The sequence below is a fragment of the Lissotriton vulgaris genome, chromosome 8 (assembly GCF_964263255.1).
Source record: "Lissotriton vulgaris chromosome 8, aLisVul1.2, whole genome shotgun sequence".
Classification (NCBI taxonomy): Eukaryota; Metazoa; Chordata; class Amphibia; order Caudata; family Salamandridae; genus Lissotriton; species Lissotriton vulgaris.
This window is the reverse complement of record NC_141696.1, coordinates 235,753,153-235,768,808: the sequence shown is the minus strand read 5'-3', so window position 1 is coordinate 235,768,808 and position 15,656 is coordinate 235,753,153. Positions and strand designations below refer to the sequence as shown.

General features: G+C 41.7%; 1 protein-coding gene across 3 annotated transcripts in view; it reads left to right on the top strand.

The window, feature by feature from the left end:
• USP16 (ubiquitin specific peptidase 16) overlaps positions 1-15,656 on the top strand; it is a 351,578-nt gene that overhangs the window by 216,009 nt on the left and 119,913 nt on the right. For all 3 annotated transcript variants that reach the window (XM_086934020.1, XM_086934021.1, XM_086934019.1), the window contains exons 11-12: positions 3,049-3,140; positions 12,242-12,298. In XM_086934020.1, the coding sequence (XP_086790146.1) occupies positions 3,049-3,140; positions 12,242-12,298 (149 nt within the window). The remainder of the gene's footprint in view (positions 1-3,048; positions 3,141-12,241; positions 12,299-15,656) is intronic.

The window sequence follows — 15,656 nt, the reverse complement described above, 5'->3', positions numbered from 1 at the left end:
CCATAAGCCACGAGGCCTCTTTACTATTCTAATTTCACTTTTCACCAAGTGTTTTACAAAAGAATTGAAAACTAACAATTGTGCTGTGAAAGTTCTGCCTTGATGTCGCTGCTCAAGGCATAAATACTAGGCCTGGGTGGTAAATTCCGTTCCGCTCACGGAATTTGGGTAATTTTGCTTGTTCGCGCTTTCAAAATGCATCGCGAACGGATGGAACAAGCAATTCCATGTGTTCGCTGAACTTTTGTGTGCTCGCAGAGATTTTTTACAGTTTCGCAGAGCTTTGCGTAGCGCGACTACGCAAATTCCGCCAAACCCTAATAAATACTAGGAATACCTAAGTGATGCTAAGACTAAGTTAACACCACCTACTGGTGCAGGAGAGCAATTGCAAAATTACCACATCTTGTCTGTCACATGGGTAAATTGAAAAGGTAAGGAATCTGAAGGTTGATAATGTCCACCAAAAGATCATTATCAGAGGTAAGTAACTTGTTCTTCGAAGTCCAAAGACCTCTCCATTGACTAAATACGGTTTAAAGAAAGTGGCAGTGATAATAAAAATAACTTGTTTTTATTGCGCTTCATACAGCACTTCCTCGATTTTAAGCTTTGTAGTAACAGATGGTACTATTACCAAATCTAATGGTACTCAATTTATTGCACTTAGAAGGATGGAATGTGGAGATGTTTTGCAGGATTCAAACTTGCAGCGTGCAGGACCCTAGGTGTCAATTGCAAGCATTCAACCTCCAGCTGGGTCATTGTCTTCTAAACGGTATAGAGCAAAAAATATATTGGCTTAATGGAATGACCAAAGTAATCTAATAACTCGTCAGCAGAATTGTGTACAGCTATGTACAACTGGATACTTCAACAAAGCACAATAAAGAACACCCACTCAATCATAGAAAGTGTTTTATCCCTTATTTAGTAAGGGAGAAAAGTATGCAAGATTAAGGGCAGAGGTATGAGGGTATAGGGAGAAGTCACAGCACAGTGATGTTGGTAGGTTACTACTGTATGAAAGGAGTCGAGAAGTAGGGAGCAAACATGGATATAGGTGCTAAAATACAGGCAGAGAGGTACAAGGGCTAGTAGGGGGGCAAGGTACTAGGTTTAGGTAGTTGAAGCCAAAAAAGGATATCCCAGCTTTGGGTGTAGGCATGGACTGAGGACCTATGGCCTAGGTAGACGTAGACATTTAAGGCATAGACAGAGTTAAAGGTGACCGATTAGGGATAGAGGTTGGAACAGAGGTAAAGGCACTAGAGTAACTGCAGGGCTAAATGTATTAAGTTATGGATGGGGATAGTAGTAGGAGTATATATGTAAGTGGAATAATGTTAGGGTTTGATCTAATATGGTATAGGTGGGAGTGTATGTACTAGGGCAGCGGTTCCCAAACAGGTCCGCGGACACCCAGGGGTCCATGGCACATTCAGGAGGGGTCCACAGACAGCATTTTTAAAAGCACTGCAAAGTTCCTTGTATAACCAGCAGTTTTCGGGCAACAATAAGTGTTGAGTTAACTCTGAGGATTAATGTACCTGCTGGATAGATATGGCAGTTGTATCTAGTCGCAGCTATGACCCATCTGTGGTAGCACGGATGGTTAATATGCCTGCTACATAGATTGTGTACCATGATTTTTAAAGAACCGTATTTTATTAACATTGCTCAATGGGTTACTGCTTTTGTCACAGAGATTCTTTTGTTACTCTGCAGTTCATGAGTTACAATCGTAATCTAGCACAGTGAGCTATGAACTACCATCAAAGAGCTGCATGCAAACTGCATGGTACAAGTTGGGTATGTTTTTTTTCCAGTCTTTCAATATCCTGATGCTGCTAAAAAGCTTTATTTGGGTAAAAATACATTCTTATTATTAAAGTCGGTGCTAACCACTGTGTTATGATAAGAATCCTGAGACTGTGTTTCTCCAGACCAAGCACTCTTAAAAATGCCTACCAGTATGGATGGCATGTGAATCCTACACCTTGTAGTCCCCTGTGCTTTATGTAACATTTTCTATACATGTGTACCTAGAGAAAGCTTCTCCAGAACATGTTTATTGAATGTGGTTTCGTCATAATAACACATAACTAGAAAATACTAACAAATGTGAGTACAGAGTCCAAATAGGTGGCTTTGGCTGCGTCTTCATGTTTCTACATGTTTAGTAGAGAGTCATAGTGATTTTTATTGCGGAGAAGTGGGTTAGTGTCACAAAAACGTTTGTTAAAGCAGGTTTCATCAGATAAGTTGGCACAATGGGGTTCATTCAGATAAATACAAATCATGTCAATGTTACCTCCAGTGGCAGTCTTGTGTTTAAGATTTTTACAGTGCTTACACATTGACATGGCATCATAAGAATCACTACAGCATCCAGCTTAGGAGAAAAACAGTTCAACAATACAACCTTCTCCTTGTAATGCTCAATAATTTTATGTTCTTTACCTGAGCAAAATGTTGGATCAACAGAACATTTGAAAAAAAAACAATACAACCTTCACCTAGTTTATGAACTTGACTTGCAGTAAACAACTGCCGTGCCTTTGCAACTTCTGACAAGCCTGTATACCGTTGTCTATAGGCACAAAGCTTAGCTACCTCATTTGGTGCCTCAGTTAGATAAGGCAAATTGTGTTGACGTAAAAGACCTTTTGTTGCCTTTATTTTATTTTAGCATGAAACTCATCGCACATTGTGACAAATTAACACACTAGAAAATAAAAAGTGGACAATGTTGTCAACTGTACTTTTAAATAATTTATCATGAGATAACATCCCATCTAGCATAGAGCATAATAACTGAAAATATTTTTGCTGAAATGTATTGATCTATTTTGATTATTCAGTTTGTAGTGAAGTATATTAACATAATAGCTGTAGCAAAGCATTTCTGTGATTGTGCTAGGTAATTGTGAAAGCGTGAACACATTTTATTGTTTGCCGTGTATAAAGGTGACTGTTGAAGTTGACATGTTCTTTTACAATGGCATTGTAAAATATAAGCTTCTCATGTTTTGTAATTGCTTTTAGAATATGAAAAGAGAAGAGCCATTCCCAACTTTGTGGATCGCATATTTGGTGGTGAACTCAGTAGCACAATAATGTGTGATGAATGCAGAACTGTGAGTACATAGAACTATATTGCTATTAGAACGTGATCAACAGTGTTTTCAGAGAAGTGGAAAGGAAACCATTGCCCGTGATCAACAGAAAAAAACTATCACTAGTACCAAAGAGAGGGACTGTGTGCTTGTGTTGCAGTTTTTGCCTTGTGGAAAAGCTTTTGCTGAATGCAGCAGTTCTCTGGTAGTTATACTGGCAAGCAATTGATCAAAGCTATTATCCTGATCTGTTTATTATAACAAAGGCAGTAGGCCTGACTTATTTATCATGAAAAGCATTTTTGAAAGCAAAGCCAATGGGCCTTCTCAGAGTCTATTGTCGTTATACTGTGTTGTAGTCTACAATTTTTTTCACATGGAATCTTTTATATGACCATAGCAGGAAAGTGCTTTGGGGTTGTTTACCCTGTAAGATAGTTCCTAGAGTAGAATATTTCTGTTTGAGAATCCTTGTTATGCCATATTAGGAAGGGTTTTATATTGTTGTTCCAGTGGTAATTTTGAAAATATTAGGTATTTTATTACTACAGAGAGAGGGTATTTGGCTCTGTTCTAATATTGATGCCCCGTAGAACAGACTTTGATTGTGTTGAAGTTGTGCATTTCTGCTTAGGAGTGCTTGTATTGCACTTATGCCTGGTGGAAAAGCTTATGCGTAACACAGCATACTTAATGGATTCAGAAAGTAGCAACGCTGCCTTCTAGCAAAATCCCACATTTACTGAGTTCACGACAAGACTGTTTTGAATATCTCTACTCTTACTACACAGTTTCAAGTAAATCATAAATGTTAACATCCGATAAGGACTGACGTCCCACAGGTTCCTCATGTTATTGAATTGATTATTGAACAGACAGGATCCATATAACTTTAGTACAGCATCCAGGGGTTGTTTGAGCAACTTTGGCATGACTGTCCCCATAGCAAAAACTCCACCCACTACTAGAAGTGATACATACATTTAGGGCCTGATTACAGGTTTGGTGGTGTGGCAGTGGGCTGCCACGCCATCGCCCTGCTACCATACCTCCAAACTCTCCAGCACTTTATCTGCCAGATTATGAATTTATTTGTTGTCTGGCGGGCAGTGCTTTGGCGGTCCTGTGGTGGTGACTTTCAAAGGCTCATATCTAAGCCTTAGAAAGGCACCACAATGGGAGCATTAAAGCACGTTCCTGCACGGCATGGACTATAAAGTCCATGCTGGCAGGAACTGGGAGTGCATGCAGACTGGGGGAGGGGGGCACCTTGTGCTCCCCTGCATGCATCCCCTGGCCCAGAGGCAACAGGGTGCCCTCTAGGGCCCCTTAGTTTCCTCACTTCCACCCTTTTCATGGCAGGCTCACTGCCATGAAAAAGGGTGGATGTAAGAAAACCGGTAATATGCTCGGTGATGCCGCAGCAGCACTGCCAGTATATTGCGGTCTCACACCGCTGCTGCACCTCAGAGGGAGTATGGATTCTTGGTGGTTGTAGTGGTACTTCAAACTCCAAATCAGTCTCTTAGATACATGAAGCTGATTGTGCTTCCGTACCATGCTTCATTTTATCTGTGCCGCAGCTGTCTTTGAAACAGATTTTGCCTGTGTCTGTAATGGAGCTGCACAATCTCAACAAACAGCCCAATTGCTCTCCATGATGTCGGTTACATCACAGTGGTGGATGTCCTCCGCCTCAAAGTCAGCTGGGACTTCAACTTAGACCCTAGCTTCACATACCTTGACTTGAAAGGTCTGTTGCCAGGTAATCTTCATTTGTTGTCATCTTTAGCAAAGATTCAGAAGCCCCACACCTCCCCTTCCTCCACAATTTGATCTGTAAACTGCAGAAGGGCATGGGAGAGAGAGCTTATGTCCCTAATGGTGCATGATAATCAAGTGCATGCACTCTGCCTGTGCATCTTTAGAGAATGATCTTCAAATAGAGATCCACAAACACTAGTTTATGCCCTTGGCGCTGTGAGCCTCCATCAGCAATGTGTTGATAAACACATCAGAGAACTTGGAGAGTCCACGCCCTTCGGTGGAGGAAGGAACAAATAGATTAGTTGACACTGTGTGGGCCCGTTACCCTTCAGTGAAGCCTTGTAGAAGTCTCAAGTGACTGTGAGAGAAAGGTTTCTGAGCCCTGTCAGTCAGTTTTTCTCTTCTCATCCTCAAACAAGTCTGTTAATTCAGGTACCCAATGCCAATCCACTTTTCTGCCACCTCTTAAAAAGTGAGAAAAAAGGAAAGACATTTTTGAGTGTTTTAGATTAGGTTTGTGGATTTGCAAGGCCATATTGGCCCTGGTTTGAAATGCCCTACATGTGTAGCAAGACACCAGTGATATGGCTGCTTTTAAGCTGTAGAAAATGGCACTACTATTCAGAAGTAGTGTTTAAAGGGAGCATGGTTTGATCTGTATCTGTGGATTTCATTGCCCAATCGAAGGGTTCCAAGGTGATCATCTGTAGTCTCTCATGGATGAGGACTTGGGGCCTGATTTAGATCTTGGCTGTATTATTGTCCCTCCGCAGCGGGGGTGCTATGTACTCCGTCAAGCTGACAACGGTCCGCCTGCCGTATTTACATTTTGTGGCAATGGACAGTGGTCTTCGATGCTGACAAAGAGTACGTCACTGCCACCAGTCCGTCAGGATTGCGCCGATCCGATTTAGATATTCCCATTGTGCTGGAGGAGTCCTGACAGAGTGAGGTTCATGGGGTGTGGAGACTGGTAAGTACAACGTATTTATACATCATTACACATTATAAGAGCAATAAAGTAATACACGTGGCTACAGAAAATATCAGCATATGATGCATAGGACAGTAGCACAAGTACCTTACCTTAGATCTCAGTGAAAACTAAGTCATTTGGTGTTGTGGTGGTGTCGGAGCAGCAAAGGAGGAACCACGACAATAGGGTAGGAAACTGAAACGGAAGAGGAAAACAGGAAAAGGGTACCTTTTTACCTATTTTCCTTTGATTTCGTCGACTCTGAGTTGGAGTACTGCTGCCAGCCTCTTCTGATTGTGGCACCATCGATGCAGGAGAAGATCCGCCAACATCTAAATTGGGTGGGCAGACTGCCAAGTTGGCAGGCCAGAAGACCACTGAAAAAGCGATGGTGTGACCTGTCCTGCCAAGATCTAAATCCGGCCCTTAGTTTGCCTACTATGTTCAAGTGAATTTCTTCATCTTCTCCTTCATGGTGAGAGCACTATTGGCAACTAGGCTAATTAATTGCAGCAGCTCAGTCCTTGGGTCTTCCAAAGCCACAGTAATCCTCTTAACTCAGTCTTAAGAGCTTCCAGTGCCCCAAAAATTCCCTTAACACTCTTAACAAATTCAGGTTCCTTGGGTAAGATAGCTATTTCAACAAAGTAAAATTCAAATCAAAAGATTATTGCTGTTCCTGAACAGGGAATATATCCGCGTAGAACAATTTTCTGATAGTTAAGTGCATTGGGAAATTTTACTTTCATTATAGTTTTCATAACCAGTTACAATTAAAAAGGTACTCCGAAACAAACACTATTCTGCTTTTTCACCTTCCCAAACCTATTTTTGAAAAGAAAATTAAAACTAAAGGTAACGGGTAAGCAACAAGCCTTGTACAAATGAAAATTGTACTGCCACTTTGACAGTCACTGCTTAAGTCCCTTTTTCTGTTCTTTGGTGCACAGATTTATGAACACTAATTCCTGCCTTTAAAGTGTTTTTCACTATAAAAAATCAGATTTAGAAGTGTTTATTTTTAACTCGCCTAATGTCTTTAGCTCACTCTGCTAGACATGTTGTGGAAGGACATTTCAGAAGGCGGCTTGAAGCACCGCCCCTCATTATCATTGGATGCCGTCATTGTTTATGGTAAACGGTGGCCTCCCATTGAAAATTAGGCTTCTTTGTTACCGCCCTTTCTCCTGTTCTAAAACAAGGCCATATAGCCCGTACCACCACAACATCAAGGGGCGGGTGTGTACTCCTTTTACTTTCTAATTCCAAAAAAGGACGGCTCTCTCTGACCTATATATTAGATCTCAGAGAACTCAATCTTTACATACAGTCAGCCCACTTCCACATGGTAACACTGCAACAGATACTGCCTCTTTTGCAAAAGGGAAATTTTCTATCCACTCTAGATTTAAAGGACGCCTACTATCATATTCCAATCCATCAGGCTCACCGCAAATTTCTCAGGTTTGTGGTAGCAGGTCAATGCTACCAATTCAAAGTGTTCCCATTCAGCGTCACCACTGCCCCCAGAGTCTTCACAAAATGTCTGGTGGTAGTAGCTGCGTATCTCAGAAGGCAAAGCATACATGTCTTTCCTTATCTGGTGGACTGGCTCATCAAAGACAGCACATATCAGCAATGCCTTCAATAACCATTCAGCTCCTTCAACAGCTAGGGTTTTCAGTCAATGTGTTAAAATCACATCTTCAGCCAAACAAAGTTCAGGATTACCTAGGAGCCACTGTAGATACTCAAAAGGCTAGAGCGTATCCCAATGCATCCATAATTCGAAACATTCAGGCGCTTATTCTCAAATTTCAACCCACTCAGTCACTCCCGGCTCGAGTGTTTATGCAACAGTTGGGGATGATGGCATCTTGCATCATGATTGTTTCCCATGCCAGGTTACACATGCTTCCACTTCAAGAGTGTCTAGCCAGTCAGTGGTACCAGTCACAAGGTCTATTAACCGATCTAGTGTTGGTAAGCGGCCGTACTCCTCGCTCTCTGCAGTAGTGGAACACACTAAACCTGTCAAAAGGGCGGCCGTTCATAGACCCGATTCCACAGACAGCTATAACAGTGGACATATCCCTTACTGGCTGGGGAGCTCATCTTCAACAACACACAGTGCAAGGGACATGGAGCCTACAGCAAAGGTTGCTTCACATCAATCAATTAGAACTCATGGCAATCTTTCTAGCGCTCAAAGCCTTTCAAGATCACCTGTCTGGCAAAGCTGTACTAGCCTGAACCGACAACATGACAGCTATGTATTATATATAGAAGCAGAGGAGGACACTCTCTCTGAAACTGTCCCACTTAGCCCAAGACATCTGGAGGTGGGCGCTACACCACAACACTTATCTCCTAGCAGAACTTCTCCCAGGAGTCAACATTCAGATTGCGCATCTCCTCAGCAAGCAAAGCTATCAGATACACGAGTGGGAACTTCACCCTCAAGTTCTCCACCCTTGCTTTCAAGCCTGTGGAGTCCTTCACATAGACCTGTTCACAACAGCCGAAAATGCAGAATGCCAAAGCTTCGCCTTCAGGTATCCAGACCCATTGTCCAAAGGCAATGCTCTATGGATGAACTGGTCAGGGATATTTGCCTACGCTTTTCCGCCTCTCCCACTCATTCCATCAGTGGTTCGGAAACTCAGGCAAACATCACTCACGCTAATACTAGTAGCTCCAACATTTCAACGTCAACCCTGGTTCACAACCCTGTTGGAACATCTCTCTAGTACCACTCCAAAAATTACATTTAAATCCCAGTCTCCTCACAACGAGCCATGGAGAAATCAGACACCCAGATCCCAAACAGCTCAACCTTGCGATCTGGCCCCTGAAGTCATAGAGTTTGGTTATCTCAACCTTCCACCAGACATTATGTAGTGTAGTTCCTATATTCCCAATAGGCTCTGCGCATTGGAACAATATACCCTATAGATTTGACATAGGACTGAGGTCAGTATGGCTCTATAGAGTATACTAAACTTAATTGTGAGGGCCAGCTAGCTCAGAGGTCACTAGAAACTTTCTCAAATACACAAGAAGGGAGTAATTTCTGACAACCACATAAACATGACCACTTTGTTTCCCTAGGACTGGAACACGATCTTCAGAGTCATAGAAACAATAGATAACTATTTTACTCAGTCAATCGTGCATGATGCGTTTCTACAGAGTTGCAGAGAAAATAGAGAGACGGGCTTTTCAATAAAAGGGGTTTATTGAACAGTCTTCTTTCTCATGCAGGAGAGGTGAACTGCTACAATCGTTAGAAAGAATGCAAAGTATAATGCCTACAGCATAAGCAGTAATATAAAATAATACTGTAACAGCATTGTCTAGAGCTATGACACATAATATAACATACATAAATAACACAGGCTAAAATACTCAACTGGTGCTTCTTAAATACGCCTACCCCAATTTACCTGACCTAGGTCTAGTACGAGGGAAGAAGAAAGTGTGGTCTTTAGCATAGGTTTAGTTTTGCCAAGAATTGCCAAAGGTTTCTCCTGGTTCTAATCAGCTCCATACCTTAGAATGAAGGAGGTTCGGTATCTCTGTCTCGTACTCGATTTCCCAACACCCCGCAAGTGGAGTCAGAGCTGGAATCTCTGCAGAGGAGGACAGCTTTCGATCAGTGCGTCAGCTGGAGAGTCGGCTTCCTTCGGCACTTGCTGTAGCGAGCAGCGTCGGGCAAGTAGGTCGTCAAATTGCCCCGAACCACCGTGCTTTGCCATAGCAAGTGAAGGTATATTTATACCTTCAAGGTGTTTAGGAATGCCACCTTTGACGTAAAGTCGGGCATATGAACGTCATGCATAATAAATGAGTTCTTGGAGAAATCAATATCCAGGCTAGGGGAGTCCCTTCTGCTTAAGAGTCTGGTTTTCCAAGAAACCGTTGTAACGTTTTGGTGAACGGATGGAAGTAGCCATGCCTGTATTTGGGTAGCATGGGCTATGCCTAAATAAGGGCTTGATCTCTATGCCTATAGAAGGGAAACGCAAATTGTACCTATATAAGGGCATGAATCAGGAAAATTCATTTGGAATCTAAAACGCCATCCAACAATTATTAGAAAGTCCAGAAAGCCTACCACAAGGGCCTGCTACGCAGCCAAGTGGAAGCGTTTTGTTATCTATTGCAATCGCAATCACATCAACCCTCTTGATGCTTCCATACAGAACATAGTGATTCCTATTACATTTGCAGCAGTCAGCATTGGCCTATACATCCATCAGACTGCATCTTGCTGCCATAGCAGCTTACATTTCAAATAGGCAACACTTATTGCTATTTTGAATGCCCGTCATCAAAGCATTCATGTAAGGGCTAAAAAGGGTAATACCACCAAGACTTCCACCTACCCCAGTATGGAATCTTAACATAGTCCTCACAAGGCTAATGGGTCACCCATTTGAAATCATGCACAAATGTGAACTACAGTTCCTTACTTGGAAAACAGCTTTCCTCATTGCAATCACTTCATTGAGGAGAGTGGGTGAACTACAGGCACTAACCATAGAAGAACCTTTTTCCAGTTACTAAAGATAAAGTAGTTCTTCGTACCAACCCCAAATTCCTACCTAAGGTTGTATCTGCATTTTACATCAATCAGTCGGTTGAATTACCTGTGGTCTTCCCTCAACCTGACTATTGCAGAACGAGCTTTACATACCTTAGACTTCAGAAGAGGTCTTTTGTACTACACTGAAAGAACAAAATCATTTTGTAAAACCAAACAACTATTTGTAGCTTTTGCACCACCTCACAAAGGCATCCTATCTCCAAATCAGTAATTGCTAGATGGATTGTTCAGTGTGTTCAGATTTGTTATCAAAAAAGCCAAAAGAACTCTCACAGGGGCTACTATGGCTTTCTTAGGGAATATCCCCATTACTGATATCTGCAAAGCAGCAACATGGTCTACACCACACACATTCACCAACCACTATTGTGTAGGTGTGTTAGCAAGACAACATGCTAATGTGGGTCAAGCAGTACTTAAAACATTATTTCAGACAACTCCAACAGTTATAGGATAGCCACAGAGTCTGGGAGACTGCTGTATAGTCTATGCAAAGCATGTGATCTACAGCTCACATGCCTTGAACGGAAAATGCTACGTACTCAGTACGCATCTGTTCATGGCATGTAGAGCTGTAGAATCGCATGCACCCACCCACCTCCCCGGTTACCTGTAACTGTTGAAGTTCTTTTTTTTACTAAACGTACTTATGCACAGACATCTCTTTTGTTTACTACTGCTCCATTCTATCACCCTCTGCGGGAAACAATCTGAAGATGGAGTCGATGACCATGCGCACTATCACCTAAGGCAGGAGTCCACTACCTCGCGACTAGGGAAAACTCCAGAAAAACAAAGTGCAAATTTCCGGACCCAACACTAGATGGCGATCTTATGACAAGCATGAGATTCTACAGCTCTACATGCCAAGAACAGAGACATACTGGGTAAGTAGCATTTTCCTTATTGACCTATCCCACCAACCAAATTGGACAGACTTCATCTCATTGTCGCTTTATCACTCATTGTATTTATGACATCAATGGCTCTTTGGGCTAGTGTAAGCACTCATGGTGTATGATTGTTAATATACCTCCAGATTCTCCAACCATCTCTAGTGTCAATGAATCGTTCTATACATACATTTGTATGAATTGAATTTTGTAGAAGGCTAGCCAAAGAGGTGGCGAGCCCAAATTAAATAAGGAATGAAACTGATTGGAATTAAATACCCTACAGAACCAATTGTGGTTTATGCCTATTGACTTCCCTGGTTCTGTGGGATACTGGATCACCCCATTCGCATTAATGCGACCTTTGCAGTAGTGTCAGCTTTTCACTATTGGGATTTCTAAGCATATATGTTTGAACAGTTGGTCAGGAGGCCTTGTGAACAAGAAGTGAGGCACACATTGCAATTTCAGCCCCCTCGCTTGCCCCATATCCTCGAGGCTAATTCGAAGATTTTCTTCTTTGCTGCTTGAATGGTGAATTGAAATAAAAATTTTAATGATACCAAAAAAGTGAGTAAGACTTAACCATTACTGTCCCTCACGTTAAGCAGCATCATATCCATCTCAATGCCTATTGATCTCACTTCGATCTTTCCAAAACTCCTCTAAGTGTTTCTTTACAAAAGTAGAAATCCACTTTTATAAGCTTGGCATTATGGATGTTACTCTTCCTCCACAAGATTTGGTTATTGGTGTTTTATATGCTATTTAATTATCGTCTGTAGCCAGAGCTCTGCCTGCTTCCTAACGTAATAGGAGGTAAGATATTTCAGTGTATAGGTCTATTAAAATAGATTTGTTCTTCCTTCCCTTTAAGGTATCCTTAGTTCGTGAGTCTTTCCTGGATTTGTCTCTTCCTGTTTTAGATGAGCAGGTGAGTACTGAGTGCGTATTGTAAAGTTTTTATCCAAAACTATCTATCATTCATGCAAAATATATTCAAAGCAATGTCTTTGCACAACTTTTTATTTAATACATCCTGTAGCCAAAGCACTTTACAGAGGCCGCATACTTGCATCATATCCTGTTGTCTAAAACAATAGCACCAGACCAAACTTATGAGGCTACGGCTCCATAACCTGAAACGTGTCATCCTTTGTGAGCTCACATATAGACCAGTGGCATCTGAGAAAAGTGTAGTATTCCCATGGTTGCCTGATTCTCCCACCTCTAACAAGTTTATCCATCCTCCCCATGAAAATACAACAGAGGAAACAGTTTTTTTTAAAACTTGCATTGAAATCCCATGAACTATATTTAATTACCTGTTTAATATTATTCCTTATAGAGTAAAGCCACCGTCACCTTTTCACCAACCACACAATATAAATAAAATATCTCACTAAAATCAAGTTCATGGCCCTTCTTCCCATGTATACTCCGAAAAAATATATCTTCATGACAAACATACAAAAGCTTTTCACTATGTGCGCAAAATTCAATACCTTTGTCCTTTTGTTTTTACCCAATGTCTGGAAAAGGAGAACCATCGAGACCATGACTCTCCAAGAGTTTTTCATGGACTTTGAGCATCAGAGGTGCTTGACATAGATAATTAGTTAAATCCAATATTTTATTTTCTCTGTTTTCTTACTTGGTTGTTTCATGGTTTTTTGTTATTGACAAACCTTCCTTTATGAGTCTGCCTTTTGGAGGTGCCATTAGCTCGATGAGCACAATGTGTACTACTTATATCTCCAACTGGATTACACAGACACAGGTTTGTGACCATTGTTTGACGCTTAAGCCACAAATAGATTAAATAATGAAAAACACAATGGCCCAATTGCATTATAGCTCAGACAATCGATCACGTAACAACTTTCAAGCCATGTTTAGAGGATCCCAGTGACTGCTCAGAGAATAAGAGTACAGTTGTAGGAGGCAGAGAAACTGCACAGGTGGAAACAATTATCTGACCAATGAAAGGGATGGTAAAACATTATTGATTTCACAAATCGTTCCAGGAAATGCTGACGCTAGTGCAGAAAAAAACGAAGTTGACCATGCTTTCCCCAGATCAGATGTTGTAATCTAAGATTTCAAGACTGAAAGATCTAAAATTATTTTCAAGCTCTAAATCCTCAAATACTGAAAACATAAAAAAACGAAAGCATAAGTTAAAACAAAGAGATTATACTTTTAAGAATGTGTAAGAAATGACATCTTCTAACCCTAAAGAGTAAGATTTCAAAGAGATGTTCTCATTTTAATGCTAAAACATCAGAAGATTACCTCTTAATGCTCATAGTATTTTGCTGAAAACCTTACAGGGATATCCTGCTTCTTACCATAAACATCAGAATCAGTAACAATAAACCATCAAAAAGGTAGCTGTCAAACACCCCTTCTGTAAGATGGCTACGACAATAAGCAGGTTTTCAAAGATTTCCTAAAACTCGAGCAGTTCAATTCTTCTTGATAATGTATAAGAAATTAATTCCATGGTTTAGCCGCAACAACAGAAAACATGCGCCCATCAGGCGAGGACCGGTAAAACAGAAGAACCTATAGCGGAGCTTGGTCACCAAATCTCCTTAAGCGTGAAGGACGATACTCCTCAAAATGTTTAGTCAAAACAGATCCACTGCTCTGCTAACAGCCTTGTGTAGAAGACATAAGGACTTAAGACATTAGAGAAAGAAAGCACATAATTGTTGAAAAAGGGGCTAAAAGAAGAGAAAGAAGTGTGTGTGTGTGTGTGTGTGTGTGTGTGTGTGTGTGTATATATATATATATATATATCTCTATCTATCTATATATATATATATACATAGATATATATATATATATATATATATATATATATATATATATATATATATCCAACAAAAGAAATGCTCAAGCCCAGTTTCTGACGAACGCACTATTATTTTCATTGGCGTAGGCACAAGGGTCACGTGGCGCTTCTGACACATTTCAGCATTCTGCTTTTATGAAAGGATATGCCATCACGGGTGCGCAGTGTCCCAGGTGCATTAACCTCATGCACGCTAGCGGAATTCTGCTCGCACGCTGAGATTTTGTAAATCGCATGTTACGTGACGAGCTGGGCTCGTCATCAGCGTGCGAGGAGGCTACGCCATGACGAGCCCAGCTCGTCATCAGCGTGGAAGGGGTTAACGAATTGTCTCACTCTTGATGTACTGCATCTTCCATAATTCCACCTCCAGCCCTGGTAAAATCACGGTATAAAGACAAATGTGGAATCTGACAACATCAATATTGCAACTGCTAGAAAGAGGTTACAAAATTCAACTGTGAGAACCCGTCTGCAAACATATATAAAGAGCAAGAGGTTGGATGCAGTGGGTAAAAGTGTGGAGATAGCTGTAGCCATACAGGGGCACATATCTAACTCCATTGCTCTCCTTATTAGATATGGCCATCAGCAATAGGAGGAAATGTGAGAGGTAGTGCAATACTTGATTGAAAGCAGTCCTGAATACAGGGCATAGTTGGTATGGAGACATGTATGACTAAGAGTATCTGACTTTAAGCCTGAGGTTCGTGTTGTGGTGTCTGATTCACTACTTGATGGATAATAACTGTCGGTGCATGATGGATCACGAATGGCGTCTGAACTTGGACGTGGCACAAGGCCTCTTTCAGCAGTGGGGAGAACCTTGGTTAGATCTATATGCCACAGAAGAGAACGCGCAATGTCATCAGTTCTGCACGTTGGAATTTCCAAGGCAGCACTCGCTCGGAGATGCTTTTCGTCACGAGTGGAATTGCGGTCTGTTGTACGTCTTTCCGCCTATACCACTTCTGCCCAGAGTGCTGAAGAAGATCAGGCGCGACTGGGCCCAGGTTATCCTTGTGGCTCCAGACTGGGCACGAAGATATAGGTATCCAGAGCTACTCAGCATGTCTGTCAATCCCCCGATTTATCTGCCTCTTCAGGGGGACCTTCTGTCACAGCAGCAGGGGACAGTCCTCCAAACGAACCTGTCCAGTCTCCACCTCCATGCTTGGAGATTGAGCGGCGACAGTTGAGGCCATTTGACTTGCCTCCTGAAGTTTGTAATGTGATTCTGGCAGCCAGGCGTCCCTCCGCAAAGTCGGTATACGCCAGCAGGTGGAACAGATTTGTGGCATGGTGCACAGCAAAGTCTGTGGATCCACTCTCTGCCCCCCTTTCTGAGGTTCTCATCCTTCTTTCTCTTACCCAGCAGGGCTATGCTCTGGGCACTATCAAGGGCTATCTTTCTGCCTTTTCCGCCTTCTTA